Source organism: Bufo bufo, chromosome 4, assembly GCF_905171765.1.
Source record: "Bufo bufo chromosome 4, aBufBuf1.1, whole genome shotgun sequence".
In the NCBI taxonomy this organism is placed as follows: Eukaryota; Metazoa; Chordata; class Amphibia; order Anura; family Bufonidae; genus Bufo; species Bufo bufo.
In genome coordinates this window covers 601,120,702-601,133,835 of record NC_053392.1, presented here as the reverse complement: position 1 = coordinate 601,133,835, position 13,134 = coordinate 601,120,702, and the positions used below count along the sequence as shown (strand labels likewise).

The 13,134-nt window shown below is 44.1% G+C and overlaps 1 protein-coding gene across 1 annotated transcript in view; it reads right to left on the bottom strand.

Annotated features, from left to right (window-relative positions):
* Nucleotides 1-8,572: 8,572 nt before the first annotated feature.
* C4H1orf198 (chromosome 4 C1orf198 homolog) overlaps nt 8,573-13,134 on the bottom strand; it is a 34,270-nt gene continuing 29,708 nt past the window's right edge. Inside the window, exon 4 of the mRNA XM_040430543.1 lies at nt 8,573-9,380. Coding sequence (XP_040286477.1) covers nt 9,324-9,380 — 57 coding nt within the window. The 3' untranslated portion in view covers nt 8,573-9,323. The remainder of the gene's footprint in view (nt 9,381-13,134) is intronic.

The following is a 13,134-nucleotide window of genomic DNA, read 5'->3' as shown; positions in this document are numbered from 1 at the left end:
ACTATCACAATCAGTGATAGTGAATGTGTACATTCACATCACAATCAGCTGGCCTAATATTGTGATGTGATACTCGCATTTTGAGGCCATACCTGTCCCTTTATCAGGCAGTTTTAGTGTGTCGAAGGGACTGGTATGGCCCCAAAACATTTTTTCAGAAATATTAAAGATCATATCGCTGCAATATCGTGCCAGCTGATTGAGGTAGCGCCGTATTGAGAGTCCCAGTTCTATATGTTTACGTGCAAAGCAAATCCTTCTGAGTCTTAATATTCAATACATATTAGTTTATTGCTTTGCAAGTTCCTGTGCTCAGTATAATTTCAGCTCTTTGCTATGGCACCTCAGACGTCGTACCATTTTTTGTGCATGTTGTAAAAACATGTTTTTTAAATATGTAAATATGTTTCACACTAGCGTTAAAATCTTCCGGCAGCCTGTTCCGGCATAGCATAGCAGGAATGGACCAGAGCTCTGCCAGGTCCTATTGACTATAATGGGACGTGCCCGGGACACGGCCTGTTTTCCAGCGTTAGGGCTCATTCACACGGCAATAGTGGACAAGAATAGGCATTTTCTATTATGGTTGCGGCCATGTGCGGTCCGCAAATTGCGAAACGCACATGGCTGGTATCCGTGTTTTGCAGATCCACAAATTGCAGATCCGCAAAGCACTATGGCCGTCTGAATGGGCCCTTAGTGCTAGGATTCAGCCAGATGAAAAACTTTGCTTGCAGTGTGTTTTGTCAGGACAGATCCCCAATGAGTCCCATCAAAGTCAATGGGCTCCGGTGGGTTAAGGCAGTATCTGGCTATGCTGGATACGTTGTACTCTGGCAGGCTGTTACTCTGCTGGAAGAATTTAATGCTACTATTAAACTAGCCATAAGGATCATTATTAAAAAAAAACACCATACATAAACATTTGGCTATATTGTGTTATTTTCTGTATGTAATGGCTAGAAGTGCTGAAGAGATGAAGCGGACAGAAGTTTTTTTTTTTTCTGCAGAGGCATGTTTTAATCTGTCCAAGATGCTGGCACCCGTTGGATAGTTGTGATAGTTTACGATAGATACCGTTTGTGAAAATGATGACTAAGTGAGGGATAATTTTGCATATTCCACAGACTTTATTAAAACGTTGTTTACAATATAAAATATATCAAGAATTCCATAAACTTTAAACCAAAATGACATGGAGACAGGAGCAAACAGACAGTACATCGTCTTCCCCCTAACTCATAGTAACAGAAAACAGATGCATCAAAGGAATTCTGGTTAATATTAAATTCTGTGTAACATCATTTCAGCTTCCGGAGAACTGCAATATCTTTCACTGGAAAATTAGTGCAGATTTATTGACCAGAGAATACATTTATGCAAAGTATTTGTCTGCTGTAGGCCTGTTATGTAAAGCTTTAAAGGCTATAGTTTCTGTATTGTTTCAATGCATCTAAAATAAAAACTGAAGCAAATAGCCTTACTGCATTTTGTGTCTCCAAGGTTACAGACTACAAACAAACCCTGTATGTAGTCTGATTCTGCAATCAAATGCTGTTAATGGCCATAAAAAATGGATGCATTTTTTTTTTGTAGGCTTTTTTTTTTATCCCAACTCCTGCAGTATATATAATGCCTCCTATAGTGCCCCCCAGTATAGATAATGGCCCCCATAGTGCCCCTAGTATTATAAATGCATCCCCTCTAGTGTAGAAAAAAATATAAAATACTCAACCACTAGGACACACTGGAACACGTGCTCCTCAGACCTCTTGCACGCGGCCGCTGTGGGTCCGTTCCGTGTAAACTGTGGTCCCCAATTCACGGGCAACGTCCGCGCAGTAGCCGGGACGGATTGAGTTCGACTTGAATGGGTCCGTGATCCGTCCGCACCGCAAAAAAAAAAAGAACAAGTTTTATTTTTTTGTGCTGCGGAGGCACAGACAGACAGAAACACCACGGAAGCACTCCGTAGTGCTTCCATGGGGTCCGCATCCACGATGCGAAGTGCACACGAGCCGGTGCCCGTGTATTGTGGACCCCGCCGTATGTGGGCCACAATACGGCCACGGGCACACAGCGTTCGTGTGCATGAGGCCTCACTGCAGGCAGCAGGACAAGTAGCTCTCGGCGTGATCATGTGATGTCATCACATTGTGAATGTAGGTTTTGCTGCCTCTTAAGTGAAGAGCCAGTGTTCCGGAGCATGCAAGTAATTGAGGTAAGACCTTTTTTTCTCAGTGTACTCATTTTTAACTGCCGTTAGATGGGTGCACTCCTGTCTAAACGGCCATTAAAAACTGGTCCCATTGGTTTCAATGGGGTCTGTCTGGCTGAGAAAACGGCCAAAAGTAGAACATGTACTATTTTTTGACGGCCACTATTCACTGGCCATTAAAAAAAAATGTCCATGTGAATAACCCCATGGGACCTTACTGCTTTCTATGTTCCCCTATTGAGGCCACATTCACATCTGCGATGAGAACTTCGGCAGTCTGTTCCGGCAGATGAAGAGACTGCCGGACTTCACTGTAGATACCGCCATTCACTATAATGGGATCCGGTTGTTTTCCGGCATGTGCCGGCTTTTGGCCAGACAAGAAATGCTGCAGGTAGTATTTTTTGTCCGTCCGCTTTCCAGCTCATATGCAGAATACAGTGACCGGGTCAGAGTGCCAGAGTTCACAACGCAGATGTGAACCCGGCCTTATACTGTCTTGGGTAACTTACTTGTGGAATCATTTATAGAATGCCTATAGATATTTATATATTTTTGGGAAATTTGGTTTATATATACAGTACAGACCAAAAGTTTGGACACACCTTCTCATTCAAAGAGTTTTCTTTATTTTCATGACTATGAAGGCATCAAAACTATGAATTAACACATGTGGAATTATATACATAACAAACAAGTGTGAAACAACTGAAAATATGTCATATTCTAGGTTCTTCAAAGTAGCCACCTTTTGCTTTGATTACTGCTTTACACACTCTTGGCATTCTCTTGATGAGCTTCAAGAGGTAGTCCCCTGAAATGGTCTTCCAACAGTCTTGAAGGAGTTCCCAGAGATGCTTAGCACTTGTTGGCCCTTTTGCCTTCACTCTGCGGTCCAGCTCACCCCAAACCATCTCGATTAGGTTCAGGTCCGGTGACTGTGGAGGCCAGGTCATCTGGCGCAGCACCCCATCACTCTCCTTCATGGTCAAATAGCCCTTACTTTCAAAGTTTTCCCAATTTTTCGGCTTACTGACTGACCTGCATTTCTTAAAGTAATGATGGCCACTCGTTTTTCTTTACTTAGCTGCTTTTTTCTTGCCATAATACAAATTCTAACAGTCTATTCAGTAGGACTATCAGCTGTGTATCCACCTGACTTCTCCTCAACGCAACTGATGGTCCCAACCCCATTTATAAGGCAAGAAATCCCACTTATTAAACCTGACAGGGCACACCTGTGAAGTGAAAACCATTTCAGGGGACTACCTCTTGAAGCTCATCAAGAGAATGCCAAGAGTGTGCAAAGCAGTAATCAAAGCAAAAGGTGGCTACTTTGAAGAACCTAGAATATGAAATATTTTCAGTTGTTTCACACTTGTTTGTTATGTATATAATTCCACATGTGTTAATTTTATAGTTTTGATGCCTTCAGTGTGAATCTACAATTTTCATAGTCATGAAAATAAAGAAAACTCTTTGAATGAGAAGGTGTGTCCAAACTTTTGGCCTGTACTGTATATTTAAAAAAAATCACTGATATTACTGAATAGTTCTGCGTGTTATCGTATATGCAGAAGCTTGCCAATGTATTTTTTTCTGCTCTGAATAATATTGTGAAGCAGACATGGAGATTAACGATGGCCACAGTGATTGTAGTGAAAGGTATTGAGTCATTGACCTGATACCAGTGCATGGTCCTGCAATGATCTTCATGCCCAGTAATAAGATTCTCATACGTCATAAATGAATCTTTCATTAATGAATGTCTTCCAAAGAACCGTACATGAAGACAGGTTGGGACCATGCACTCGCGAACATATTGTGCAGTTAACCAGATATCGCAGCATCTGTCACAATTTACAAAACTGCTTACTGTATAACCTCTAGATCATATTCGCAAAAATACTCTCACATGACGGGTTGCCACTCCAAACAGATTCACCTTAATAAATACACCACCAGAAAGTAATAAATCTTCTTCCCGAGAGCCAGTCTGCAATACTCTAAAACATTTAATGTATGTGACGGTTACTATATCAAGTACACACTGGATACATAAAAGGTTTACTAGAAGTAACGGTGTAGTACAAACGATGATAATTGTAGCCAATACAAAACTGAATGCTGACAAATATCTCATAGATTTAAGGCAAATATGTACACAAAGTAAGAATCGAACAAATGCCTATAAACCCTCTAAAAAAGAATGATTCTGCTGATAAACGGTTCTGTGTTATATGCCACTAACTATTAATGTCTCTGCATAAACCAAGAATACAAAACAGCTTAAAAAATATAAAAAGTGTGTATCTCGCAGATGTGAATGAGGATAAGTATCTCATCTATTAGCTCTTTTCTGCAGTGGGACTAGAGCAGGGACGGCCAACCTGTGGCTCTCCAGCTGTTGTAAAACTACAACTCCCACCATGCTTTGCTGTAGGCTGACAGCTGTAGGCAGTCTGGGCATTCTGGAAGTTGTAGTTTTGCAACAGCTGGATAGCCTCAGGTTGGCCATCCCCGGACTAGCGCATGCCGAGAGTAGGGACAAGGAATCCCTATCATGCACTCTGCACGCAGGTGAAACGGACGAAGACCTGAGACCAAATTGGATTAAGATTCATATGTATAGGCGCAGGTAAGGATACAAACCAAGGCAGTATATATATATCCAAAAAAATATTACAAACTGTACTAAGTAGACTCAAAAGTTACATGCAGTATAAGGTTTAGTCAAATACTGAAATAAATAAAAATGTCTGCCAAATAAAAGCTGCAATTTAAAAGTGCATAGAATAGTACAATAGAAGAAAAAAGGCATCATTTATAACAATTTTTTTTTAAAAAAATTGGGATTTTTCATTTTCATTTTGGCAGTACTGAGATAAAACTCCTATATAGATAGGGGCCCCATTGTTATTTTACTACTGCTGTGAGGAGATGAAACTATCTGCTAGTTTAATAGTATATGTAGAATTTAGGATGACAGTATGACAGCACTATTGTTCTCTAGATAGGCCCAGATAAAGATGCCCATGGAAGAACATTGGGGGTCATTTATTAACCTGAAATACGCTTATATTAGGAGTATTTCAGGTGTGCGACTCATGCCAGGTCTAAAAAAGTTTTAGGCGTAGAAAATGGTCTAAATGTAAGCCGGCTCGGAAGCTGTCTTATATTTAGAAGAGGCGCTGGATGCACCGAAGTTGTGTAGAGGTCAGCGCCTCTTCATAACTCCGGCGGATCCACCACCAGAGCAGGGGCTTTATTAAGACCGGCGCCTAAAATGCTGGTCTTAAAAAATTACCCCACCCCACCCCCCCTTTGTGCTTATTGGTGTAATGCTTTCATTGAGTCACCAGCCTTCCCTCTCTGGTTAGACCGAGAAAGTCAAGTGAGATTGTCTACCCTGCCAAAAGTCCAAACAAAGGAGGATGTTAAAGTGGTTTTCCTGGATTTTCATATTGATGGCCTAATCTCAGGACAAGACATTAGTATGTAAATGCTAGGGGTCCGACTCCCAGGACCTCCGACTCTCTTGGTAAACCCAGGGATCAGGGGTAATCTGTGAGGTAGTTCTGTACGAAGGGGGCACCTTTCTTTTAAAGGGCTTATCCAGTTTTGTTTTTTTAAGTCATGTGCTGCCACGGACGTTCCCGCGACACGTGGCAGGAGATTGGTGAGACTAGCAACACGTGGTTTGATCTGACAATAGGCGTCTATGTTGTTTCTGGTAATGGCCACACCCCTGGCCTCCAGGTGTTGCTATTGTGGTCATTTAACCTTCCTTATTTATTGTTGCTTCTCCCACAATGCTGTGCAATTTATAGCCTTAGTTTCAGTTGTGGAAAGCTGGTGTGTGGATCTCGACGGAGTTCCTGGTGCTTCCATTGCTCCTTTGAAGTTAAGTCTTTCCTTTCCCTTTTGTATTTTGTTTGGGTTCTGTGTGTTGCTTTTCCCTATTGTTTGTATTAGGCCTGCAGGAGACTCCTGTTCGTCCTTCCTTTTGGAGGAACAGGTAGTCTCGTCCATGCCATTAGTACCAGGGTCCTATGGGGCCAGATATGACTCTAGGTATTCCTGTGTATGAACACACCTACCTCTGAGGTCTGTTCATACTGGTAGTCAGTCAGGATTTTGGTTAGGGCTTTGCTAGGAGGTGTCCATCTTCCTTCCCTAGTTCCCCCCTTCTCTCTTATGCTCAGTGTGGTATTTCACTCCCACACCGAAGCCTGACGTGTGCCCCGGATGATGTGGATTATAATGATGATGGAAGAGATTTTCCTTGGCGCTCCCAAGTCTAAACAGGTTGCTGGCACTTCCGGAACCACATGCCGTACATTCAGCACGTGATCCTAGTCCGGCTACAATCGGCAATGTACTTTAAATGATGTATAAAACGTGGCAGGTCGTCATAATGTCACTGGACATGGGTTAATTGGAGTATTAGAGTGCTTCCTATATCTAGAGACCTACACCCAATGCTCTGAATCTTGGCCCTGTGCCCACAGCACCAAAGCATGAAGAACATTTTTCTCAAGATATGTATCATTAGATTGGGTTTTACGAGACTAATGACCACAGTGCATTTTATTTTTTACAGGACATGGAGGTTGGCTGGGGATCAGCACCACCATTGTATCTTTATGCAATGATGGGGGTCACAATTAAACCTATGTAATACTGCAGTCACATTCCATATAATCCATGGACCTCAGACACAGAATCCTGTACAAGAGCATGTGGTACGTAATACTGCCATTCTTAAAAAAAAAAAAGTTGCAGATTACAAAAATTCAGACATGCCTTGTTATGTGCTGTAGATAGACATGTACCTACTGACCAGACCTTCACCTTTATCACAAGATGGTCATCGGCATAATGTAACAGAATACATTTCAATGTGCAAGATATAAGAAATTTAGTTAAAACGTTTTGTTTTCTGGGATTTACATGTTGATGACCATTGCTCAGGATAGAGGAGATCGGCGGTGATCCGACTCCTGACACCAATCAGCTGTTTGAGGAAGCCACATCTCTAGCAGAGGCTCCACGGCCTCCAAACAAAGGAGGAAGGTAAGGGGATTTTCATATTGTTGTCCTACCCTCAATAGGTAAACGGCAGGGGTTCGACTCTCGGGATCCCCGCCGATAAGCTGTTTGAGGAAGCCGCTCCGTGGCCTCCTCACTAGGGACGAGCGAACTTCAAGTTTTGCGTTATAGGTTCCATTACCACGGACCAAAACGCAATTCAAGGCCGGAATGCCTCTAAATAGAAGTCTATGGCCAGCATAATGGATCCGTCCGGTTTCCGTTATGCATTCTGTCTTTTAATTGCATTATGTTCTGTGGTAACGGAATCCAAAACGCAATTCAGCCCCAACCCGAACTTCAAAAACGGAAGTTCGCTCATCCCTTCTCCTCACCGCTTCCCAAGCACAGCGCCGTACATTGTACAGTGGTTGTGCTTGGTATCGCGGCTCAGCCCCCTTCACTTGAAGAGGGCTGAGCTGCCCCTAGGCCATGTGACCGACGATCGTGACATCACATGGCCTAGGAAGAGGCATAAGCGCTAACAGAGCGGGGCGGCTTCTTCGCACAGTTGATCGGAGTGGTCATTGGTCATATCAAAAAATTTGTAACAATAGGTTTATGTTTAAAATTTAGTGGTGGTTTAGTGATGTGCCCCAGACACCAGATCCCCCGGTATAAACGTGCCGATAATTAGTTGGGCTCTTCTACTGCATGTAACTTGGCCCCAGATGTTGTGCCTCTTATGTAGTGCGTGATCTTTTTTCAGGGTGGAGGACAGTGTCTTGGTATCTGCTGATAATGACAGCTATACTGGTAAATCCTGATGCACCCATTGACCTTAATGGGACCTATCTCAGTTATATTATTTTTTAAGGCAAAAAAGCATTGCTGATTGCATGCCAAAAAGACTGATAAACCCCATTAAAGCAAATGTACACATGGCCCAAAATACCGGTATTTCCATTAAAGGGGTTGTGCCCCAAAAATATTTTTCAGACCAGTACCTGAATCTGAATATTGATGTTTGTTCTTCTCCTTATTTCTTGTCCACCTCACTGAGGTGGTCGCACATGCTCAGTTTAAATCTTCAACTGTCACCAGCAAAGCGGTGACAGTGACAGGAAAAGAGCTACGGCAGAATGGACATGCCCCATGAGAAAGGACACGTCTAGTAGACCAATTGGAGAAATGAATGGGGGAGATCTCTGGATCCATGTGAGGTACGGGGCTGGTTCTAGCTTTGTTAGAAAGAGATTGCCATGTCCTGTATGATCAGGGGCGTAACTACCATAGCGGCAGACCATGCGACTGCTATGGGGCACAGGGCAAGAGGGGGCCCAGTTGGGATCATCTCCTCTTCTACTGGGGATGAAAACTTGGTCAGGGCTTTACCCTCTAAAAGAAGAACTTTTAGCAAACGCGGCAGTGTGAAAAATGGCGCAAGGGCCATTGAAAAGGGTTTCGACGTAAACCCTTCTGTCCTGTGAGGGGCGCCTGGTTTGATCCTTGCTATGGGGCCCTCACTTCTCTATGTATGCCACTGTATATGATGTCTGATTTTAATTTTTTACATCAATCATGGCATAATCCCTTTAAATCCTTATGACACATTGTACATAAAACAGAAAGAAAATATATACTGTACGAGTTTTATCGCGTTCTGACCAGTTTTTGAACATTTGTTGAATACACATTTTTTGGGTCTACTTAAAATGATGATCTAAGATGCCTTATTAAACTACAAAGAGAAGTCCAACAAGACTAATATCAGGTAGCATACTTTGTGTGAAGTATATAGGCATTTTTTGGTTTTAATGTCATTAGTAATATTGTCATAAAATGACTTTCTAAAACCTTGCAGGAAAAGGGACACAGGCGTAGTATAGGCACCTTGACTTCACCAAAACAGTGCATAAAGGTTCAACTAACAAATACATCACAAAATGATAGAAAAAAATGAACACAGATTTACAAAAAGCCATCTAGGAAGAGGTTACCGCAAAACCATCTAATAAAGAGAACCATTAGCCCGTGTCTCCCAACAGATTCCAAACAGCAGTGATGAGCCTTGTTACCAGTTGTCAAGAAAATCAAATCCGGTCTTCAAAAGTAAGCTGCTGGTGTTTATCTGTAAGGGGAAGAAGAACTGGGTTAGAACTGTGACCGATCAGACGATTCATTGGCACGGTGGCTTAGTGGTTAGCATTGGTGCCTTCTAGCGCTGGGGTCCTAGGTTTGAATCCAACCATTGGCACGGTGGCTCAGTTAGCCTTGGTGCCTACTAGTGCTGGGGTCCTAGGTTCGAATACAACCATTGGCACGGTGGCTCAGTGGTTAGCATTGGTGCCTTCTAGTGCTGGGGTCCTAGGTTCGAATCCAACCATTGGCACGGTGGCTCAGTGGTTAGCATTGGTGCCTTCTAGTGCTGGGGTCCTAGGTTCGAATCCAACCATTGGCACGGTGGCTCAGTGGTTAGCATTGGTGGGGTCCTAGATTTGAATCCGACCAAGGGCAACATCTGCATGGAGTTTGTATGTTCTCCTTCTGTTTGCGTGGGTTTCCTCCCACACTCCAAAGGGATCTTAGATTGTGAGCCCCATTGGGGACAGCTGGATGCTAATGTCTGTAAAGCGCTGCGGAATATAGTAGCGCTATAGAAGTGCATAAAATAAATAAATAAATGTACCAGCTCTGATAAGGTAACAGCATTTTCTTTTATAAAGAGGTTGTCCCATCAATGCAATGATTGTGCAAACCCCTCCAATTAGGCAGACCTGTGAAGGGAAGCATATTTACCTACGTTCCGGCACTGGCTCTCCAGCCTTAGCTTCTCCGATTGGGTCCCTCGCAGCGGTGACCTGCTCCCCTTGTACTAGAAGGGGGGCAGGCCACTGCTTTCCTCAGGATGAAAACTTCCTTTTTGACACCTCATTGGCTGCAGCGGTGTCAAAAAGGAAGTTTACATCCTGAGAGCCAAGCGGAGAAGCCGCGCATAGGGAGAGAAGGAGCCAGCATCGGGAAGCAGAGAAGGAGCCAGCATCGGGAAGCAGATAAGTGTGCTTTCCTTCGCAGGTTTCCTTACCAAAGATGGGGGTTTTGCCAACGTCCCCCCCTCCTCCCCCCAAAAGGTACACAACCCCTTTACCTCTCAGTCTTGTATTACATCTAGCCATTTCACACTAGCCATAAACTGTTCCGCAAAGTCCATAGACAGCTGCAGCGGACAGGAAGAAGGGAGACCGCACGTGGCCTCCTCATGCAGCTGATTGTTGGGAGTGCCGGGTTTCAGACCCCTGCCGATCTGATATTGATGACTTAGGCCTCATGCACACGGCCGTTCCGTGCATTGGGGACTGCAATTGCAGAAAGAAACACCACGGAAGCACTCCGTAGTGCTTCCGGTGTTCCGTTCCGTGACTCCGTTCCGCATCTCCGGAATTGCGGACCCATTAAAGTGAATGGGTCCGCATCCGTGATGCGCGGTGCACACGGCCGGCGGCCGTGGATTGCCGACCCGCCCAACGGCCGTGTGCATGAGCCCTTATCCTGAGGATTGGCCATCAATAGTAAAAGCCTGGACAATCCCTTCAATTAAAAAAATCTGCTTGCATCCACCTGAAAAGAAAAGCTGTATAGTCACGGCCACTAGGAGTCTCACTTCCACCTAAGTTTAGCCAGTTGTATAAGACTACGTCGCTAATCGGCACCGACAGGAGATTACAATCATTACGTTAGCAGTAAGTTATATCTGCCAATTATGAGTTGTCATTTCCTTCCAGCGGGCATGTTTGCCAATTATTCCAGACAAATCTGTTTAGCTTTTGTATTTATTTATGTGGATGACAAACCTTGTGAAAATTTGATTTCAAGGATCATGGATGTTACAGCAGCAGAAGGAAGGCTCTCCAGTTCATGGCCGTACTGAACTGATTACAGACTAGCAAATGAATGGTCTACGATAATCTGACCATCTTATAGTGTAGAAGAACATCAGGGCAGATTTCTGAATCCGGTAGATGGTGTAAGATGTTACAAAGGCCATCTAGACCTGCGGCAGATTTATCACAGCGGCTCAGGCTGGGTGATAGACTTGGTGCATGGCCAGACAGTTTTGTCTAACTCTATATTAACTATTGGTTGGCTTAGTTCGAGACAGAATTTAACTCCAGAATTGTTGGGTCAGTTTTGGCACTAAATCTTGAACGATAGTCCATACCCCTTCCTCAAGTGCAGATAATTTCTTTAAACTTGGATGTTCCATATTGCTCAGTCATATGGGCCATTGTATCTCCACAGCATGGTTGTGTTCCCAATTTAAGCAGATCTGTCATCTATTTTCAGCAATTCATTTGCCTTCATAATGTAATTATATATGTTATAAAATATGCACACATACACGCTAAACAGCCATGTCGAAAAGCTCAAATTACCCCTAAAAACGCTTTAACCAGATCATTATTTTGCAGGTATTATAATTTCTGGAGCCCCCTTTTATATTGAGATAGGGACATGGAAGCCCATCATAAAATCCAGGCTTGATTATAATTAGGGTAATCAATTAGGGACAGAGGGTATGGAACCACTGCGCCAACTAACTGGTCTGACTTTGGGCGTTATCCTGGCATTCCCCTAGCTTTCACCCTTTAATCCCTGGGATCTGGCCTTTGCTATAAAGGAGCCACCAGGCCACTACCTTTGGAATAGTCCCAGTGTAAGTGGCACCCACGTGGTTGGAGACACTGATGCAAAGCACTGAGGGGGTCAGGCAATACTCAAAGTCAGGAACCAGGCAGTGGTCATTGCTGGCAGAGTTTGTGTGAATTCCTAAAACTAGTCCGAGGTCAGGGCACGTAGCAATGGGTCAATACAGTATACAGGCTAGGGTCAAGACAGGTAATGAAGAGACAGTCGGTAAATAGACCAAGGTCGGTACACAGGTAGACAAATAAAACAGCACATGTAATCTAGTAATAAGTAAACTAAGAACCTAAAGCTCAGGCAACTGGAGAAGGTGCCTTAAATACACATAGGCTGCCAGCTATAGGCTGGAACAGATCAGGTGGTGCACACACTGACCCAATAACAGTCAGCAGGAGTGTGCTCCCTAAGGACAGAGGTTGAAGGATTGGCAGTGGGGGCAGGCTGCGGCTTGCTGGAAAAGCACATGGAATGCCTGGGCTGATAAGTGATACAGCGGCAAGCACGGGCCACCAGCATAACACTCACCAGCAATAATGAACTGACCCTTTTGTCTATAATGTAGTTAGAAATAATATCCTAGCTTTATATATCTAAAGGGGCTGTCTGCTCCCCGCTTGGGACTCATCTCAGAGCAGAGAATCAGTCTATGAGAGCAGCTCCCATTCTGATGGGCTCCTTCTTTGTAACACATGGACAGCCATTCATCTGGCTGGTTGTCACGTGAGACTACACGTAGTCACTGCAGTAGAAATGCCTTATTGGCAGCGGCTTCCCGTGGTAACGTCAGCCGTGTGCCGAGAGGGCTAGGAGTGAGACAGCTTTCAATTGATCAACGTAGTAGACAAATTCTGGAGGGGGGAAAGGGGGGGATGGGTTGTCTTATGAGAGACAACCCCTTTAACCATACCTCTGATTTGGTCACTCATCGCGCTACAGGCCTGTGTAGGAGGAGCGCACTTGCTGATTCCTGAGCCTGCACACTCCTAACACATCACAGAAGCTCTATGTGTGAGCACATCATGCCCGCTGCGGAGCGCCAGTTGAGTTAAATGGTGAAGCAGGAAGTGGAGAGCTCCCTTCTTCGCCATTGGAACGGACTGTCTCTAGATCCTAGGGACGCAGAGACAGTTGAGAATACCTCAGCCCTCCCGGACTGTGGAATAGCTACCAAAATTCTGGAC